Genomic DNA, 19,335 nt, shown 5'->3' on the forward strand with positions numbered 1-19,335 from the left:
TCAAAATAGTCATGTATTTTGACAGCAGCTAATGAGGTAACAAGAAACCAGTTACTTAAAAACATTGCTATTGTACATTCAGGTCAAAAAACTATAACAATGGAATATCTACAGTTTACAATTACAGTACAGTCTCATTCTATTGGATAGTACATTAAAAAAAACATTAATCCGCAATTTTTATCACTCCCTAAAGAAACGTCGGTTTCATTTTCCGAATGTTTGCCCCGATTGACCTTGAATAATGAGAGAGCACTTTGTTTGCCAGCATCGTTGACTGGATTCAAACCGCGCCGCGCTGATCTCAATCTTGTCAGGAGGTGAGCCGTGTCCACCGCAAATTCTAATCCTGACTCTTCACGCTACTCTTAACTGGGTTAGCAGGTCAAGCTCTCCATCGTTATCACTGCGCTTAATTGCAAAGGAGTGTTTTGGATTGGGGCTTGTTGTTCAACACATAACTTGCTCCAGTTTTGGGTTCCTCGTCGATGATCTGAGGACACCGGCAGCTTTGCCGAATGACCTTTTCCACTGACAGAGATCGCTTCTTCAATCTCAGTTACTTGACTTGGACGGTAAACCAAACCTCTGCGGAAAAAATGACCCAAGAGCAAATATATACGGTCCCCTAACCCTGAACTTTGCATCAATCTTAGCTAATTGCAGCCTTGTCAAGGGACGCGATTATTCAAACAGGTAATGCAAATGTTAATGACTTCCTATTTGCATATCTTTATTCTCCCATGGCTGAAATGTCATCGGTTATGACGCTCTACATTGAAGAATGTCACTCCTGATGCCCCCCTGATATGTCGCTGGCCATTAGGAGGTCAAAAAAATGAGCATCTGAGAGGACTGCAGGAGAAATAAAAGACGGTGCGGTGCTCCACGTTTATTTAACTCAGTAATTGCTATTGACGGATGGATAGCTGGCCAATCCAGTTCTGACTGACTCGACATCTATTGCCATCAATGGCGTTTTTGTTTTCCTTTTAAATCAGTCCTGTTCCGATCCATTTTGACTGATTAGATATCTAATCCTGTCAATCTCACTTTTTTTTAAAGCCAGTCTTGTTCAACTGTCGGATATGGGGAAGGGGAACGTGAGTGTGATTGAAGAGTTGTAATGTGCCACATGGGAGTTTGTGGTTGTTTTTTTGTAAGTAGGAGTGCCAGCAAAACATAAATATTGTTGACCAGATTACACCATATATGTGTGAGGGGGGACACCTAGTAAACATAGAAAGAAGGTGGGATAGTCAATTTTAATTCATTCAATCACATGACAGCCATTTCAACAGAAAGAAGGATATCGATCCACTTCCTTAGTTTCAGTATTCTAATGTACAAAACAGTTCATTTTTAAAGAAACCGTGATTTTTCCATCAGCTTCAATGCTAGCAATGAAGTGAAATTGGATGCATGTCCCCATCGACAGCACTGATGAGTTAAGGACACGGATAAAAACAGCCAATTGGACCAGCACGATTACAGCACGCAGATTATTGTTCCATGTTGCTCCTTTTTCACGACGCACAAGTGCGATTGGCACACCGCTCGTCGTCATGCGCCTGATTTGACATGGCTTAAATAAGTATCTTCCTGCCTGTCTGTGATTGGCACAGGCGCAAGAAGGGGTGAGTGGAACTGGGGAGCAGATGGTGACATTCCACATGACCAGACTGATCAATCAGCATGCTGGGACGCAGGTGCAGCGCAGGCGGGCAGCGCCGCGCCGTCTATTTCGCCATCTACGGGGCACAAACACGCACGCAGGCACCAAACGTGGCACCCCGAGGGCCGGCGTGATCCGCTTTCCCGCTGAGCCAAGGTTGATGATATCCCAATTTACCGGGAACGATCATCATCAGCGGCGGCCTGGTGGGCTTGTGACATCGAGCAAAGGGACTCCCACGTTCCTACATTTATTCCGGGTTGGAAAAGTTCCAGCACTGGTGCTACAAAAGAGAAATTTTACCTCATTTCAAGGAAAAGCCAATGAATGAGCTCAAAAGACAAAAGTCATATGCCAGGTTAATTCAAAGAATAAAATATTAATAAGAAATTAGAGGCCACCCCATCCAAATAAAAAAAGGGTAAATGTATAAATATATATATATATATATATATATATATATATATATATATATATATATATATATTTATATATATATATATATATATATATATATATATATATATATATATATATATATATATATATATATATATATTTATATATATATATATATATATATATATATATATATATATATATATATATATATATATATACACACATATATGCAGTACAGGGCTATAGTTTGTCCAGACTACTGTGAAATCTTGTAATGTAGTTTGTGTTATGACACTTAAAAATATCAATGGCCTTGACATCTGCCAGCCAGACGCCAGACGCTAAACTTCCCTTTTGTTTTCGATTTTAGGCAAGAAAATGGTGCACGCCATCGATGCTTGATACCTTCTTCTGGCGTGACGCGGTGGCGTCTTTGGGATAAGACGTGAATGCGGTGAGCTGATCTTTCAGTCTGGGCCGAGTGCTTTAAGATGTGGGGGTTGTAAGAGGATTGGAGCTGCCGTGCAGTGCACGTGCGAGCCATGCTCATCTACCTCTGCCCTGTCGTGACCTCGCTGGCCCACATTCGCCGGCGCACCTTTCTTCGGTAAGAAGGTGGCTTCGGGCCGCGTCCCTTGCTCGTTGTCCGAGGAGCACACTCTAACGTGTTGTTGTCGTCTCAAAGTCACACATTCTATAAGGTCTCGTTTCAAAGTAGGTGAGCCCTATCGTTTTTTTTTTTACAAATAGAGGTGGATCACAAACTTTAGGTTGGTTTTTAGTTCTTGTCTTGTCTGCTGATTTGTTTTTCATTAGCTCTGTGCTTGAGTTTTGTCCAGGTGTTTGAATTCAGTACATCTTTTTTTATTTTATTTTGTCACATTAATACCTGCATTTTTTTTCTTATTTAGAATTTTTTTTGTTTTTGTTTTTTTTATTCTTGTGAGCAAAGTTTATCAGGAAATGAAGGCGCATTATTTTAATGACAATGATTTCTGTCATTTCCGAATTTGAACCAGGAGTCTCAAACTTTAATTATGAGTAATTTTATTTTGCAGGACCTAACTTGCCACCTGAATTAGGTGTTTATGTAGCTCTGGTCATTTTTTTAAATTAATTATTAGTATTTTTTAATCACTTATGGAACAAGCTAGCGAGCTAATAACACTTTTCTGCCTTATATTTCAAAAACTGAGCTAAAGTGAACAGTCATTTCATTCAAAGCGCCATTAAGAGGGAGGAAAATGCATCCTGCCACCCACTCATGATCTCAAATAGTGAATTTCAGGTAAAGTGGGAGACAAAAAACTGTTTTCAGTTGAGTAGAAGGGAATCCTAACATCACACACTCACTCAGAGTCTATCAGCAGCGTTTGAGTTAGAGACCCCCGACGTAAAGGGTCCGAGGACCCAACAAGCTGCACCCAAGAGATGTTGCCACGCGACTCTTGCAAACACGGCGGCCTTGTGGGGAGAGGGCTTGAGTAAATCCTTACGTTTGGAGGAAAGAGCAAGGGCAAGAACCGCTGAGATGCGACCTTCCGACCAAAATGGGAAGTGACAGGAGATTGACAGTAACATAAATCAGGCCAGAATAGCTGGCGACGCAAGGTCAAAAATAGAGGGAGAAAACAATGACGGAACAAGAAGGAGGGGAGAAACACATTTTCTTGAGATCTAGAGAAGTGTCAAGGTTTCACACCTCTGATGTTAACAAGTCAACGAGGTTGCACCAACGAGTGTGACACATACTAATCAAAGTCTGGTCACTGGACATGAAAGAAGCTTGGCGCAGGCTGGAAGCGCCCCATCACTTAACAAATATTATATCTTATTTGAGCCCTTTGTCAAGATTTTCCTTTTCCTCTGACGTTGACCAAAGTGAGAGCTTCTGATGTTTGTAATCCAAAACAGAAATCCAGCGTTAAATCACGACTTGATGGCTTTACGATGCACCTAAAAAGCACGCTTCTGCGACAAAGGATCGCACACATGCACAACACATTTAGGAGCCCTACACGCGAGTATGGCTGGATACTTGTGAACAATGTCGCTTTTGTAATGGGGAGACGTTTGGAGATCAGAGGAATGTTGGGAGTCATAAAAAGACTCTTTCTTCTAAAAATGTGTTATGGGAAGGGCAAAAATTTTCCATCAAAAAGGCATATTTCCCTATTATAGAACTTGAAGTCACATTTTGGGACACAAATTTAATTCACAATAACTATTAAATGTTTTAATTAAAAAATGCTGCACAATTTCTAGCCAATCATTTTTTTAAATTATTGATTGCATTTTGATTTTCTTTTTTTTCCACGTACATGATATAATTTCAATTTCCACAGCATGGAAATTATCAAGGAAATTTTGAAGTGGTTAGCTGACTGTTACAATGTTAGATTAGATTTTTTTTAAATCAAAAATTAAAAACAAATGCTACAACAGGAAAATTATAAATTAGAAGGGAATTCTTAAAAAAAATTCTCATCTGCGATTTTGAACAAACTTGCAAGAGAAATATAGTAAGTACATACGTCATGAGAAGTGAGTGACACTACCCACGTTCATCAACAGGTGGCACTATAAAACAGGTCATGTGGTGTATTTAGGTTTTGACTACCTTGACCTACTGACTTTCTGAATTTGTGCTGAGTTGTTTTCGATTATGTTTATATTATAATGGTCTGTTATTGCTTACCTATGACGTAAATATGCATTTTAAGCGCAACATTTACTTGAAGTCTGCTTCACATATGTGCCCCATTTTATTGTGAATTCCAGTTCATCTTGTCTACATTTTTTTTTACTTTTCTTCATTTTTCAAGGGAATGCAAGCTTAAAGAACAATCACACAAACACACCTCCAATAAGAAGAAAAATGGTAAGTCTAATTATTATGTGGTTTATCTAAGGCCCCCTGTTTATCTGGTTTATCTGTTTTTTTTTACTCTGTGGTACTCAATTTCGAATTCTACATGATTAAGTTTGAGTTTGATTTATAAAGGGACACAGATTTTTGAACATACTCTATACATACTCACGCTATGTTTAGGTGATTTCACAGTAGCTGTTTACCAATCATTGTCATCGCCTGATCAAAGTGCCATGTACAACAGCGCTGTCTTTGGTAGATCGCGTTATTACAGTCAATAAACAATATCAGGTGGTATACAGCAGAATAGTCGATTCCGATTTGGCTTGACAAAATAAGAGCTTTTGATATGTTGTACAAGTTATTGTTTTGTGTAATTTTTTGTTGAATAGTGGGGGAAAAAAGTCCTTAAAAGAGAGCAGATGAGTTGGGATGTATTTTAAATTAGAGATGGGGCATAAAAAAAATCCATACAGGAAGTGCAGAGCCTGGAATTGAATTATAAGACAGATGACAAAAGGAGTTTTTCTAAGTTTTTAAATACTCTATTTGGAGTTATGTTGGAAATCAGAAAAAAATCGATTTGAAGTGTATAATCAGAATGTTTGCGATGCATTAAGGTAAGGGTAAGGGTGTTCAAACTACGTCCCACGGGCCAATTGCAGCCCCTGCCCAGTTTTTATTGGCCCGCTGCAAATTATGAAAACATACAGACGCTCCGCTACTTACGAACATACGACTTACGAACATCGGTACATACGAACATGTCTGCAAATTGCGTTTATGTCGAAAAATGTTCGTAAGTTCCATTTTGTATTTTTTTCCGAGTAGTGCTTCTTTCCGCCGCTAATACCAACGCCTGGCACTGTGAGAGCTCAGCTCACCCAGCATCTACCTTCTTCTGTCCAATTCGTTGCAATGCGGAAGTGCGCTACCGCATCATTTATGATGAAAAAAAGAAGAAAACTGTGCAATCGTCGTTAGATCGCTTCTTTCGGCCAGTTTCTAATACATAAATCTCTCTCTCTCTCTCTCTCTCTCTCTCTCTCTCTCTCTCTCTCTCTCTCTCTCTCTCTCTCTCCAGTACTGTACATATTCTCTCCATTTTATTAAATGTTTTTTTCAGTACAAACCAATGTGTGTTACTTATACAAGCCTTAAACATACAAATGCACTTATATAAACCCTTCAATATACTTATATAGGCCTTAAACATAAATTATAATACAAAATAAAGCACTGAATCAACTTACAAACAAATTCAACTTATGAACAATCGCTCGGAACCTAACTCGTTCGTAAGTAGGGGAGCGTCTGTAATTGAATCTGGCCCCCACAATAAGCTTAACCAAATTGTTAATACTTAAATATAAGTACTTTTTATTTTCAAACCTTTAAACCAAAACCTATTTTTTCCTGATTCCTGTTAAACAAATGCTAATAATTATTATTATATAATCAATATAATAATGAAGGCTTTTTGGTTTAATATTCTACACGGCGATGTTACTTGTTACTATTTTGTCTAACTTTTAAACGATTTTCTTTTATGGTGCTTTTATAGTGAAGGTAGGAAGCAGGAGGACTTCCGGTATGGCTCGAGCTACCAGTGCGCAACTGACGCAGGCAGGCAGGCAAGCAGGCAGGCAGCTCGTCCTCGGCTGCCGCTGGCTGCTGCAGGCAGGCGTGCTATCGGAGGTAGCGGAGGGACCTCTGCGAAATGCCTGGTGCATGGCCGGCCTCCGCCTTTTCTCCTCCGTTCCTTTGCTTTTTTTCTTCCGCCGCCCAGTGTTCCCAGGCACCATGCTAGACGGCGGCCTGTCCTAGCTGCCCGAGGGCCGCCCCAGCCAGCGGTGGTGCGGCGGGTCCGGTCTGGTGCGGAGCTGTGCTCCGCTCTATTGGGGATGCGGCCTGCTTGTTAAAGCTCCCCCCACCACCCCGACCACCCCTCGGTCCGTGATGGCTGATGATCAACAACAAGCTGACCACAAGCCTGCTTCGGGACTCGGCTCTCTCCCTGCGCTAGTGCCGGGACTCCAGGGACCCGAAGCCAACGCGTTGCAGTTTAAAATCAAGAATTCCATTTGGTAAGGATGGCAAATAATCAACCCCCCCCCCTCGCCCCACACACACATAATACACACCTCCAACGCCCCCCACCCCACCCCCCACGCTAGCTCCGTCATTAGCGCATCTACTAGCCGAAGACGAGCTGCACAAAGCGAAGGGAGTCAACAACGCGTGTCGATTCACGGTTCACGCGGAAATGAGACCGAGAGAGGGGCCTTTTTTTCGCCGAAACGAACCCTCGGCGTCGCCCCTGTGTGGCGTCGTAGCCCGGATTTTATGCACCGAGCCACGGGACGCCATGTTACCGATAGACGTAAAGCCGTAGGAGGTGATGACAGGTGTCACTGTAAAGTGCAACATCTGGAATAAAACATCACTTTAGCATTTTTCAGAGGCTATACCATTCGGAATATGTATTTCTACCACCGAGTGTAGCAGTGTAGTACGTGGTAATACTCGCTGTCGCGACCGTCATGTTTTTTTTTTTTAAATGTTTTTATGTTCCTACGCTATAAACATTAGGCTGCGATAATACTAATGCAATATATCTGCAATAAATCACCTCATTAAAGCAACAAATATTTGCCGAAAGAACTGGGAGCTTTGATTCGACGAGATTAAAACAAACATTTGAAGCTAGTTCACTGCCAGCATTCCCATTTAACCCCATACACGCCCAGTTTACTTAAACTGGGAGGACTGGCTTTGAATGGTCGTGTTACGAAATGTCCAATCCATTCGGACTCGGAGGACTGGCACAGATCCTTCTGTTAATGCTAGCCTGAGTTATGAGTCCATTGCAGTGAATTCTTTTAAAAACATTACTAGTCATGTTACTACACATAAATACATTATTGTGTTATAGCCTGTCTGTGAGCTAACATACTCATAACTCATTACAAAGGCCAACTAACAATGACACTTTATTAAGCTTTGCAGGTGTGAAATGCTCTTTTACAAAAATTGCCCAATTGCTAGCTTATTCCTCATTGTGTCATGGGTTTTTCATATTTAATATTGGTTAGATTTGAGTTCTTGCTGTGATTTTACCTGTCTTGGTTTATTGTATGCAAAGCTGCTAACTTGTGCATATGCTTTACACACATTACAAATACACAACTTTGGTGACAAATTCAATTCCGCCTTGTTTTCTTCAATTCCTTGTTGGTTTTCGTGCTCATTATGGAATATAGAATTGACATAATAGAAAATACTGATGAAAGCACTGTTTGTGGCATCACAATTTTCCCAGTGTAGATAAAAGATTATATTCAATGCGATAGTTAATGATGTAAGTCATTTGTAGTTTTTAAAAATGCAAATGTTTTGATCGCATTGTTGAAATGCTCCCAAATTATATTTCTTTCTGTCATTACATTTGCACATAATTATGTTTACGAATTTTGAGCCAAAAAATGTACATACATTCAAATGTTGAAAAACCTAAAGTTCAATCATAGTACACACACAGCTTCATAAAAAGAGACGTATACCATTAACGCTATGTCTTTATCATCATACCTAGACCTTGTTCTGGCCAAAATATCAGAGCCAGAGATGAACTTTACTGCAATGCAGTTGACACAAATCACAATAATAGTCACCGTGTGCGTGGCATGATGGAAAGTTTTTTAGGTGAGCCATCGCAGAGTGACGTTGCTCGTGTTAACATTGGTCAAGAACAAAGGGCGGTAAATTCAGTACTGTGCAACCCTCATCCTGTTGTTTGTCATGATAATGCATTTCATTTGAAGGGTTGATATTACACGCATTTTCTGCTTTAACCTGACACAAAGTGTTTGCATGTGAAAGTTATCGGGTGACACTGTTTTTTTTCTTCTTCTGTTCCATCTGCTTTTATCTACAGCAGAGGGCCATCGAGACAGGCCTATCTGCTGTCAACATTCTCTGGGAGTCCAAATGTTTATGGCTAAGCACTCAAAACGGTTGTTTGAAAGTAGATAAATGATGTTTTGGGGGGCTTAGGGGTCTGTGTTTATAAAATGGCACACTAGAATGATGTCCAATGTTGTTCATCATGGCATCAGGTGTCCATCCAGTTTGAACAGGGAGATTCTGCAGGCAATGCTATTATCAGTTCATACAGTATTTTAGAATCTGGACAAAAAAGGCAATGTTACAATGTATCATGTATGTAAAATTAAGTCATTTGAACAAAATTCCATTTGTAAAGATTGCAATCCAATATTAATTTTGTGGTTTTTGTTCTTGCAGCAAATCTGTACAATCAAAAGTGGACAGCATATTGGTGAGTATCCGCAATGTCACATGAGCATATTACTACATACAGAACTTTTAAGGTTAAATATGAGCATGCCAAAAAATGAAAAACAAAGATACAAAGAAATAATAAAAACAATCAGTCCACTGTGTTAAAAAGTCTCTCCATCCGTATCTATATTTTTAAACTAAATTAAATACATTGAAATGAATTAAAAACAGAAATATACTCTGGTCACGGTCCAAAGTAACACTCTAAAGTTTCACTTTAAAAAAAGGTATTTATCTCATTGCGTGCCATTGGTGGCGATAATTGTCCAATTCATTTAAACTGGATTTTATTATTATTTATCAATCTGCCCAATCTCATATTACTGGGGCTCAAGTGACGAGGCTCAGGGACACATCTTGAGGGAAAAAAAGGATCAAGGATTTACTGGTTTGTTTAATTTCACACTTGATGGGCGAGGAGGCACCCTGGACAGCCTACTATTTGTCTACGATCCATTAAAAAGTCAATTTCACGTAATATGTTTCCCCTTTATATGACAACAGCTGCTTGAAACTCAATGGGACAAGACCACGGAGCGTCATTAAAAGAGAAAAAAAGCCTAAGGAAAGCACAACTTGGGCGTATTTGACTATTGAGGTACAAAAGCTAAACTGCTGATGTGATGATATCGCTTACGGCTTATAAAATACCCAATTTTAGACCATTTTTAAAAACAACCGCCCACGTGAAAATGCCATCAGCCTGGCTTGTTGGGAATTCAGCAAAGTGCCACACGTACACGTTGTCATATCAAAGCTTCTTAAGAAGGTTTTTGTATTTTTCTTTTTTTCCCCGAGGATGCTGTTGTTGAATTCGGCAAGGGTTTGACAGATTAAGGTTAGCGGGATGATTCCTCATTAAGCACACAGGCGAGACAAATTGTGCTCTAGAAGGTTTATTTCACTTTAAACCTCATTTGAAATAAAAAAATCCTGTACTAAGTGATGATGAAGCACATTAACGATACCATTGGATGGAAATATTTCTCCCCGCTCGGCGCAAACATGCAATTGTTCTTATCGACTTTTTTTTGTCCTTCTACAGCAAGATGTCGAGAAGTTTACAGACATCGAAAAGCTCTACCTCTACCTTAAGTTGCCTTCTGGTCCCAGCAGTGGCAATGATAAAAGGTACTCCTTTGAATTCAGACTCGAACACCAACGAGCACATTCGAGTCAAGGCGTCCATTTCCTTCCGCCGAAGCGCCCTCGTTCTTTCGGCTCATTTTGACATTTTTCGACGCCGTTGTCTCATTCGTCGTCTAAAACGATCCTCCGCTACATCCCAGTGGCTATTTTGCGCTCTCAAAATCCGAAAGAGAAATTTCAAGCCTGCTTTGTGGTATTGTTGGGGGGTGATCCCATCCCATCCGATCCGATCGCCCGTTCATGCCAGCTGTGTTATTAACCAAAACATTGATCTATGTAGACTTTTGCTATACCTAGCTGTCTGTGTTTCATTTGTTTCCCCATATCTATTCATCAACCCGACCCCCAAATTGTGCCCAATTGGACTGAGAATGAGAGGGGGTCGTCCACTCCTGGATTATGGTATTCAAGTTTCTGTCTTAACAAGAAATGATGCGTCCCAGGGGAGGACACGGCTTCATCACTCTGCTTTCTCCTCTGCACCACGGCAGCGATCAGAGTTCCATGTCATCGAGTCGCACTCAGCAGATGTACGCCTTCAACTGGATCCGGAATCACCTAGAAGAGCACCCCGAGACCTCCCTCCCCAAGCAGGAAGTGTACGATGAATACAAGTGAGTGTGGGTTGGCGTACCGTTTGTTAGGAAATGACGTCAAAGCACGTCGACTACCTGACAGGTAGATGAGCGCTGTACTAGTGTACGCCCATTTATCGATGCCTTTAGACACAGCCAATCCATTTAGACTAGGAGGGTTGACGGTGACGTCAATGGCGGCCAATGAGTTCATCAATACCCAAGAAGTAGCTCATGGTTTTCAGTCTAGTATTTCACGGCAGTCGGTACCTGAGTTTCCGTGACAGTTTTTCCGCAAAATAAAAGCCATATTTCAAAAAGTGTAAATGCAATTTAAGAGCATTTTGTGAAGTCTCATTTTGCTGAAGTAAGATGGGTGCACAAAATCTGTTGTGTTTGGATTAGAAGTGATCATGTGTCATCTTTTAAATGTTGTAAGTGATTCCATTGTGCTGTTGTGGTATATTTTAAGTTATTGCCTTTGATTTTTTTTGATTTTTTTTTTGCAGAAGCTATTGTGACAATCTTGGCTACAATCCATTGAGTGCTGCAGACTTTGGGAAGATCATGAAGAATGTCTTCCCCAACATGAAGGCACGTCGACTAGGGATGAGAGGAAAATCCAAATATCCTTTCCATAATTATGTTTCCTGTGCCATGAAATCAAGTCATTTCGGATGTAGTACTTCAGAATCAATCACTTGAAATTTGAATGGATTTTTTGCAATTGGAGTGATGAGGGACAAAAATGACCAAACCAAAGTTTAAGACCTGAATTTGCCCCTCGAGGGCGCTGACAACTCATTTTTGTGAAACGTCTCTCCCAAAGGCAGCCGTGAGCAGCATCTGAATAATGAGCAGTGTAGGAAAAAAACGAGAGACCTTTTTTTTTTGGTTTAGTGAACCTTAACTCATTCAAACATATTGTTATAGCGGGTTAAGGAAGAAAGCTTTTGTTCACATGCCGTCACTCCCCAACTTGGATCTGCAGAAATCAGGCGACGGGGTACGTTCGGCTCTACCAATGCATCAAACATCTTGCGGTGGAGTTTTGCCTTGCTCACCTGTCGTCTGCGCCGTTTCCATTCTAGTGTGAACTTATGGAGCCGGCCGGGCAGTCCCCGAGCGCAGAGGATGAAATGAGGTCAGCCGCATGCGGTTTGGTCTGCGAGTGGGCCCAAAAGGTCTTGAGTCGTCAGTTTGACAATGTGGAGGATCTGGCGCGCTTCCTACTCAATAGCCACTATATTGGTACCAAGTCCATGGCCGCGCTCACTGTTATGACAGGAACACCCACAACAGGTACGAAAGCTCTACCGTAATATCCACAATCAAGAGCGCACCAGGCTATAAGGCACTTCCCCCTCCCCAAACTTCACAAAATCGAACAAAAATACATAAACAAGCTGCGCCCTGGCTTTAAGTCACAGGTGTCTACTTTTTTAAAATGAATTATTTATATAGAAAGATGTTAAGCAGAAAGGTTTGATTGACCAAAAATCTTTTTATCAACCAAATGTATAGTCCTGAAATGATGGTAAATTGAAATTTCACTTGGAGGGGTAAAATTAAAATGTTCTAAAATTAGTGTCGGCATTTTGTGCGATTTTTACAAAAATTTGGATGTGCCTCGTTTTTCTACGATTGCCGTGGTTGTCATTGAAAACACATTGGATAGTCCTACTTGACTTGTAGGTGACAGCATTGCAATAGAAATGTGTTACTTGTTCATTACAAAATATTTGGTCAGTTACATTGGATGGTGCAGGTTGTAATTCCTAAGAAAAGACGTTCCTATTTTTTTGTCCTTGCTTCACTTTTGCAGGCATGAAGACACCAACGCCCTCTTCGGCATTTGTGCCCACCGCCGAGGCCAACTCCTTCCAACCCCAGGTGAAGACCCTGCCCTCGCCCACGGTGGATGCAAAGCAGCAACTGCAGCGGAAGATCCAGAAGAAGCAGCAAGAGCAAAAGCTGCACTCTCCTCTACCCAGCGACACCCAAATCAAACGAACGGAGGTCAGCACCCCGGGCCCGACCATGCCCTGCGGCAGCCCCGCTCTTCTGTCCCCTCAGCCCACCATAGGCATCGTAGTAGCAGCTGTGCCCAGCCCAGTCACGGTACGCAACCTTTCAAAATCTCTATTGGTCCGCCGACTCGGGAGTGTAAATTAATTAGTCAATTGAACTGGGCGCTCTATCTCTTGTGGCTTAGCGTGTTCCGTTCCGCTCCCAGGTACAGAGAAGCCGGCAGCTCATGACTTCTCCGAGCCCCGTGGGGACAACCGATGGAAAGGTGCTGCCTATGAACCTGGTGGTCACCCAGTCGCTCAAACAGTCCCCCAAAGGCCCTCAGAATATCCCAGCGAGTCCCGTTGGCGAGCGCCTGTCCCGGCACGGCACCAGGTACGCTCAAATCCTACCCAAGCCTTCCGCCACCAGCGCCATCACTCTTCGGTCCCCCCCCACCCTGCTCATTACCAATAGCCCCATCAAAACTGTGATGCCCACCCCGCACGTGAGCTCGGTCAATGTCGTCAAGATGACGGCCATCGCGTTAGCTCCCGGCAGCGGCGGCACGACCGGCAGCACCACTACCGCCACCGTGGTACGTTCCGCCTCGGTCGGGACGGCCAACGAATCGCAGGCCGCGAGCATGGCCGCCGCGGCCCGAACCGTCGCCTCCGCTTTGACCTTCGGTGCTGACGCCAAGGTGTCCGAAGCTGGGAATTACAACTCCGGGGCGAACAAGATTGGCCTCGCCGCCGGCGAAGAGAGAGCGGCAAAATTCAGGGCCGCCAGCGAGCCCAGTTTTTCCATCAAGAGTTCTCCGGCGCCCGTGTCCAGGATGAAGAGCGACTCGGCCTCCCTTTCCGCCTCCGTGGCCGTAGCTGGAATTCAGGAGAGCAATAACAGCAACTGCCATGACAGCACCTTGTACTTGACTGTTGATAATCACAACTCCATTGGCAACTTGTCGGCCGGCGGCTCCTCTATCACTTTTCCGGCGTTGAAAGACGCTTGCGCAGATGCCAAGAGTCCCAGAAAGCGCTCGGGCCCCGCCGCAGAGTCTCATATTATTCCCGTCAAACGAGTTTTTATATCTCAGCACCCGCTGGCCGCGGCTGACAATCCCAAACTCGGAATCGGCGCGGCGGCAAAGAGGCTCCCGCGACCGGGTACTCCGGCCCGACCGGAGAGCGCGCCCTGCAAGGTGACCGTGAAACCCGCTTCGGTCGGCCCCGTGCACATTTTGGAACTCTCCGATTCGCCCGTGGCGCCCACCCAGGGCTTGGCGGCCGTGGTCAAACCGCAGGCTTCCGCGGCCAAACAGGAAAAGCGTTCTCTCGGAGGCGGAGAAGCGGCGGGAACCTCCGACCGAGTCTTGTTGCAGCAGCTCGTGGTCGCCGCCGACGCCCGCGTCGTCCCGACCAATTCGGCAGCACACGGCGCATCCGCGATGAGCGAACTCAAGAGCACAATATGGGAAGAGGGCCAGCTGGATGAGCTCCGCAAGCACTCGTTTGCCGCGCACATGCCGGCAGAACACAAGCAAGCCCCGACCAACCAGCTCTCTCTTCTAGCGCCTTCCACCGACACCCCCGGCCAGCTGGCCCTGACGCAGGAGATGGTGGACTTTGCCGGTTCTCAGCCCAACATGGACTACTTCCCCTTCAATGACGACGACATGACGCAGGACAGCATCGTGGAAGAGCTGGTCCAGATGGAGGAACAGATGAAGCTGAAAGGACTTTTTGGCAGCTGCGTGGATGTTTCGCTCTCAGGCCAGCCGGCCGGCAACCACGGCTCCGCGCTCAACGCTCACCATGCCGGCGCGGCGTTCTACCAGTCGGCCCACGGCAGCACCACCCCGGTCCAGACCCCCACCCCGACCCCCACGCCGACTCCCACCCCCACCCCGACCTCGGAGATGACGCTCGTCCACGGCCTGACGAGAGAGAGTCCCTGCTCCCGCGTGGCTCCCGTCACTCCGGTGGACGGCGCGCTGGGTCGCCACACGCCCATCAGCACGCCGCTGTCCAACTGCAGCAGCAGCGTGCCCCCGAGCCCGGTGGAGTGCCGGAACCCTTTTGCCTTCACGCCCATCAACTCCAGCATCACCGGTTACCACGACGCCAGTATCGTCACCAGCAGCCCGTTGAAACCCATGCAGAGACCCATGGCCACGCACCCCGACAAGGCCAAACTGGAGTGGATCAACAACCGCTACAACAGCAACTCGGCCGGCCCGCTGTCCAACCACGGCATCGGCCTGCTGCCGAGCTACCAAGACCTGGTGGACGACCAGTTTCGGAAGCCGCACGCTTTTGCCATTTCCGGCCAGGCCTTCCAAGCGCAGTCCAGGCCGGAGTCGGCCCACTTTGGCCCCCTGACACCGATCTCCCCCGTGCAGCAGACGCAAGTCACGGGCGGGACCACGCCGACCAAGCAGGAGAGTTTCGCCGTGCCCGCGCCGTTGGACAACAAGGCGACTTCGGCGTCCGGCACGTTCCGCTGCCGCAGCGTCAGCCCCGCCGTGCGCCAGAGAAACTCCAGCGAGAACACGGGGCCGCAGACGCTGGCCCCGACCAATCCCGCCGGTGCCGCCCTCGCCGTGGTCTCGCCCTTTAACGCCGCCATCGCCTCCGAGGTGCTCAGCATCCTGTCCAGCGCGCAGGCGGCCACTTCGGTGCACAGCATGGTCCAACGCAGCCAATCGGTACCTTTGAGCATCATGATGCAGAGCGAGCTGCTGCCCGCGCAAGGCCCGAGCGACGCCGCCAAAATCACCAACGTCCTTCTCAGCAAGATGGAGGCGGACGGGGACGAGTCGGTGCGCGGGCTGGGGGTGAACAACCTCCCTTCTAACTACACGGCCCGCATGAACCTGACGCAGATCCTGGAGACGGCCCCGGCTTTCGCCGCGGGGGGGACCACGCAGCAGAGCCCGCTGCCCGCCGAGCCCGGCCCGGCCGCCTTCGAGCTCCGGCAGCACGGCTACCTGGCCGATGCAGGCGGCGGCGGAGAGGGAGCCAGCTTCTCAGCCGGGGACGGCCCCTCGCGAGAAGCGGCCGGCGAGCCGCCGCAGACGGGGCGGGACGCCGAGGAGGAGCGTCAGCGGCTGGATTTCAACAACACGGTCAAGGACTTGCTGGGGGACGACACGCTCAACCCCAGCTCGCAGCTGGTGGGCCAGGTGGCCTCGGAACTTAACGCGGTGGCGTCCGACTTTTCCAACGACATCAGGCTCAACACGGATCTGTCCAGCAGCATCACGGACCTGAACACTTTGGACACCAATCTGCTGTTTGACCCCAATCAGCAGCAGGAACAGTACGAAGACTCGACACTGGAAGAACTAAAGAATGACCCGCTGTTTCAGCAGATATGCAGTGATACTGTGAACTCCGGCTTTGACTGGCTGGAGAGCAAAGACCAGCCCACCACGGTAGAGATGCTGGGCTGATCTCCACTTGGATTCTCTACCACTTCGCTCTTTCTCCCGTGTTCATTTTGGTGCGTTTTGGTCTCGTACACCTGTTCGCAGAAACCGCAGTTTGACGGGATTCATCCGGACCTGGTCATGGGTTCCTTTCAAAAGTGTCAGGCTTATTACCATTTCGCTCTTTCTGACGGCGGTCCGTTAACCCTCACCCGGCGTTTCCCATGTCTCCAATGAGAAACAAATCGTCAGAAGGCCCATTGGGAGAAGAAAGGAAAAAAAAAAGACAAAAAACATCTTCCATGTTCGAACAAATCATTAATGCAATATTTCTATTGAACAAATGCTTGGAAGTGAGGTGGATAGCAAGATTTGGCACAAAGTGACATCACCAAAAATGTTTCCAGTGTGCACAGTTCAACCAAATGTAGATCATAGATTGGTAGCGGAGATGGTTGGACGTTTGCCTGCCATATCAAAATATTAAGAAGGGTAGCGAGTGGAGCTGCCAGGTGCTGAATTTTTGACAAATTCTTTCTACTTCATCATCGAGCCAATCAGTGGAGAACTGATTGTTGATTTTGTTTTTCTTAAAAGCCTAACTCGTACTGTTGAATATCTTCTGAAGGGAGTAGATGAAACGGTAGGGGATAACTATGGGATTCCAGGCCACTGGTGGGACTAAACATGGAAAGGAATCAACAACTGGCTGCCTTATTCCTTATGTCCAAGGCCTTATGCCATCCTTAGAGAAACTGTACATAAACAAATCTCAATGTAGAACCATTCAGAGCGTCTTTGTTATATCAAGGCAGCTGTTACGCTTGATATTATCAGCACTATTCCCGATTCGCTTTTTCTTTCTTTCGCAGTGTTAAAGCGTAGGTGTGTTTTTGTTCATTCGTTTGTTTTGTACAGGCTAGTGATTACACTGTGTGTGACATTGCATTTAGAGGAATTTGATATACTGTCTTGAAACCAATGGCGGGCACGTTTGACGTCATCGGGTTTAAATTTTCTTCCTTTTCTGCATGTTAGAATAAAAGGAAAAAAAAAATCCTTGCTTTGGAGAAGGCTCAGCTACATAAATGACAAGAGGCAGAAAATACGCATTGATGTCATCTTGAATGAAATGTGTCGATCCAAGCCTTATTTCCATTTCAAAGATTTGAAGAAAGAAAACAAACCTAAAGAGATTATTTCGCGTGGTCATTCCTAGTTGAAATCAGCAGAACTGATTATATGGAGACCTTTTTATTGCATCTAAGAAAAAGGATTAAGTTAAATAAATTCTATGTACAGTATGTATATTAGGGAAGTGGCTAATAAGTAACCATGGACCTGCAAAAGCATGTTGAAAAACAATCACAACTACGTGATACAATAGGAGGCTTACTTGAGTTTTCGGCATTTGTCATGTTAAAATTCCATTTGTAAATAGGATAGATACATTACATAGAGATTTGATGTATCCGGACACTACGTATATTCTGGCCATTACTATTGCTAAGTATGTGTCAATTCAAAGTTAAAACAAACAAGGAAGAAAAAGAAAAAAAGCTCAACAGATGTATAGTCGGCAAGATACTGTATGTTGTGTGTTACATTTCTGGCTTCGAGTGTCGTAAAAGTAATGCTGTCTGGTCTTCGCTTGCTGATTTTAGTTGACTTTTTGAGGAGGAGAACAAAGCAGAAGGAAGGGAAACGTTGCGATACTGTTAGCGGATAGCAAACATTTTTTTGCGACAAAGCCTTTTCATCAAACACTGGATAAGAAAAAAGAAACATTTGCTCGTAATTCAACAAACTTCAGAGGTACACATTATTGCACTAAATTTTTACAACACATGCCTTTGCCACGTCTTAATGGACAAATGTAACGACGGATGCCCACAACAACAACAACAACAACAACAACAACAACAACAACAACACAACAACAACAAAAAGATATTTTGTACGACTAGGGGAGTAGGGAAATTAACTGTCAGAAAATGACTAGTAATTTGTCTTGTAGCAAAATGTGCATTAATCTCAGTGAGATACACATTTCTTACACATTCTCATACGCGAGAATATGAAGCATTGAGGGGAACGCACCATTGAGTAACCTTTAAAAACCTATGTGCTCATCGTGTTGATAAATGATTGTACGCACGCATGTGTGATGTCTTCTGGTGTACTTTGTATATTCTCGGTGACCACTGGTTCTGTTAACCCGACAGCCAGTGCCAGTTTTGTCCGCTACTTCTGTCGTTTGCTGTTTACTAAGTTAACATTGTTCTCTCGTCTTACGTTGATGACTTTTTTTTTTTTTTAATTCAGTATGTGTCAAAAAGTTCACTTGTGAAGGGTTTCCTGCCGTTTTGTTTTCTTAAAGGCACTGATGTTTGAATTCTTAATGAAGGAAATGCACCTCTTCGAGCAGTAATTTAATCATTGACTGACTCATAACCAACTGTTTGACACCTTAATTCATTTCTACCAGTAAAAGAAGAAAAAAACTCCTCTGTGATGTTGTCTGGTGTACTGCTTAATGTACAGTTAGCTTGTTAATATTGCCAACGCGTTGTTCCTTTTTTCAATGGAAAGTACTCACTGGTGAGATTTTTAAAGTGGTTTTAAAAGCCAATAAACTTTTTGTAAAGAACGTGTTTTTAGTGGTGTTTTTTCCCCCACAATGTTTATCACGTGATGTTTACACCTGCACGAAGGCAATTGTTCACATAGATATCGAGTATGTAAGACTAGACGTATGATGCGCGCAGTAGGCCAACGGGGACGGACATCGTAACTCGTCGGCCATTTTGCGTCTGAGCTACTCGTCATTTAACATCTACATTGGCTGAGCTCCAGC

The 19,335-nt window shown here is 44.6% G+C and overlaps 1 protein-coding gene across 4 annotated transcripts; it reads left to right on the plus strand.

Annotated features, from left to right (window-relative positions):
• Positions 1–578: 578 nt before the first annotated feature.
• On the plus strand, positions 579–19,128 carry rfx7b (regulatory factor X7b). Of its 4 annotated transcripts, XM_077597457.1 has the most exons (13): positions 579–696; positions 2,448–2,531; positions 4,903–4,958; positions 6,514–7,036; positions 9,255–9,288; positions 10,357–10,441; positions 10,775–10,862; positions 10,952–11,074; positions 11,545–11,661; positions 11,957–12,041; positions 12,127–12,337; positions 12,861–13,156; positions 13,272–19,128. In XM_077597457.1, exons 4-13 carry the CDS (start codon positions 6,909–6,911, stop codon positions 16,500–16,502), a joined length of 4,398 nt encoding a protein of 1,465 aa, XP_077453583.1. In that variant the 5' UTR covers positions 579–696; positions 2,448–2,531; positions 4,903–4,958; positions 6,514–6,908; the 3' UTR covers positions 16,503–19,128. The 4 variants fall into 4 exon arrangements, with proteins under 4 accessions (XP_077453583.1, XP_077453582.1, XP_077453584.1 ...); XM_077597456.1 differs by lacking the exons at positions 579–696; positions 2,448–2,531 and adding an exon at positions 2,600–2,684; XM_077597458.1 differs by lacking the exons at positions 579–696; positions 2,448–2,531; positions 10,775–10,862 and adding an exon at positions 2,600–2,684 and having other exon boundaries at positions 10,357–10,442.
• The last annotated feature ends 207 nt before the right edge of the window (positions 19,129–19,335 follow it).

Source organism: Stigmatopora argus, chromosome 3, assembly GCF_051989625.1.
Source record: "Stigmatopora argus isolate UIUO_Sarg chromosome 3, RoL_Sarg_1.0, whole genome shotgun sequence".
In the NCBI taxonomy this organism is placed as follows: domain Eukaryota; kingdom Metazoa; phylum Chordata; class Actinopteri; order Syngnathiformes; family Syngnathidae; genus Stigmatopora; species Stigmatopora argus.

Bases quoted from the DNA above. Each gene is read 5' to 3' on its own strand.
- rfx7b (XM_077597457.1), top strand. From the start codon at position 6,909: ATGGCTGATGATCAACAACAAGCTGACCACAAGCCTGCTTCGGGACTC. The intron at 9,289-10,356 runs GTGAGTATCCGC...GTCCTTCTACAG, and splicing joins CAAAAGTGGACAGCATATTG to CAAGATGTCGAGAAGTTTAC. The intron at 10,442-10,774 runs GGTACTCCTTTG...TGTGTTTCATTT, and splicing joins CAGCAGTGGCAATGATAAAA to GTTTCCCCATATCTATTCAT.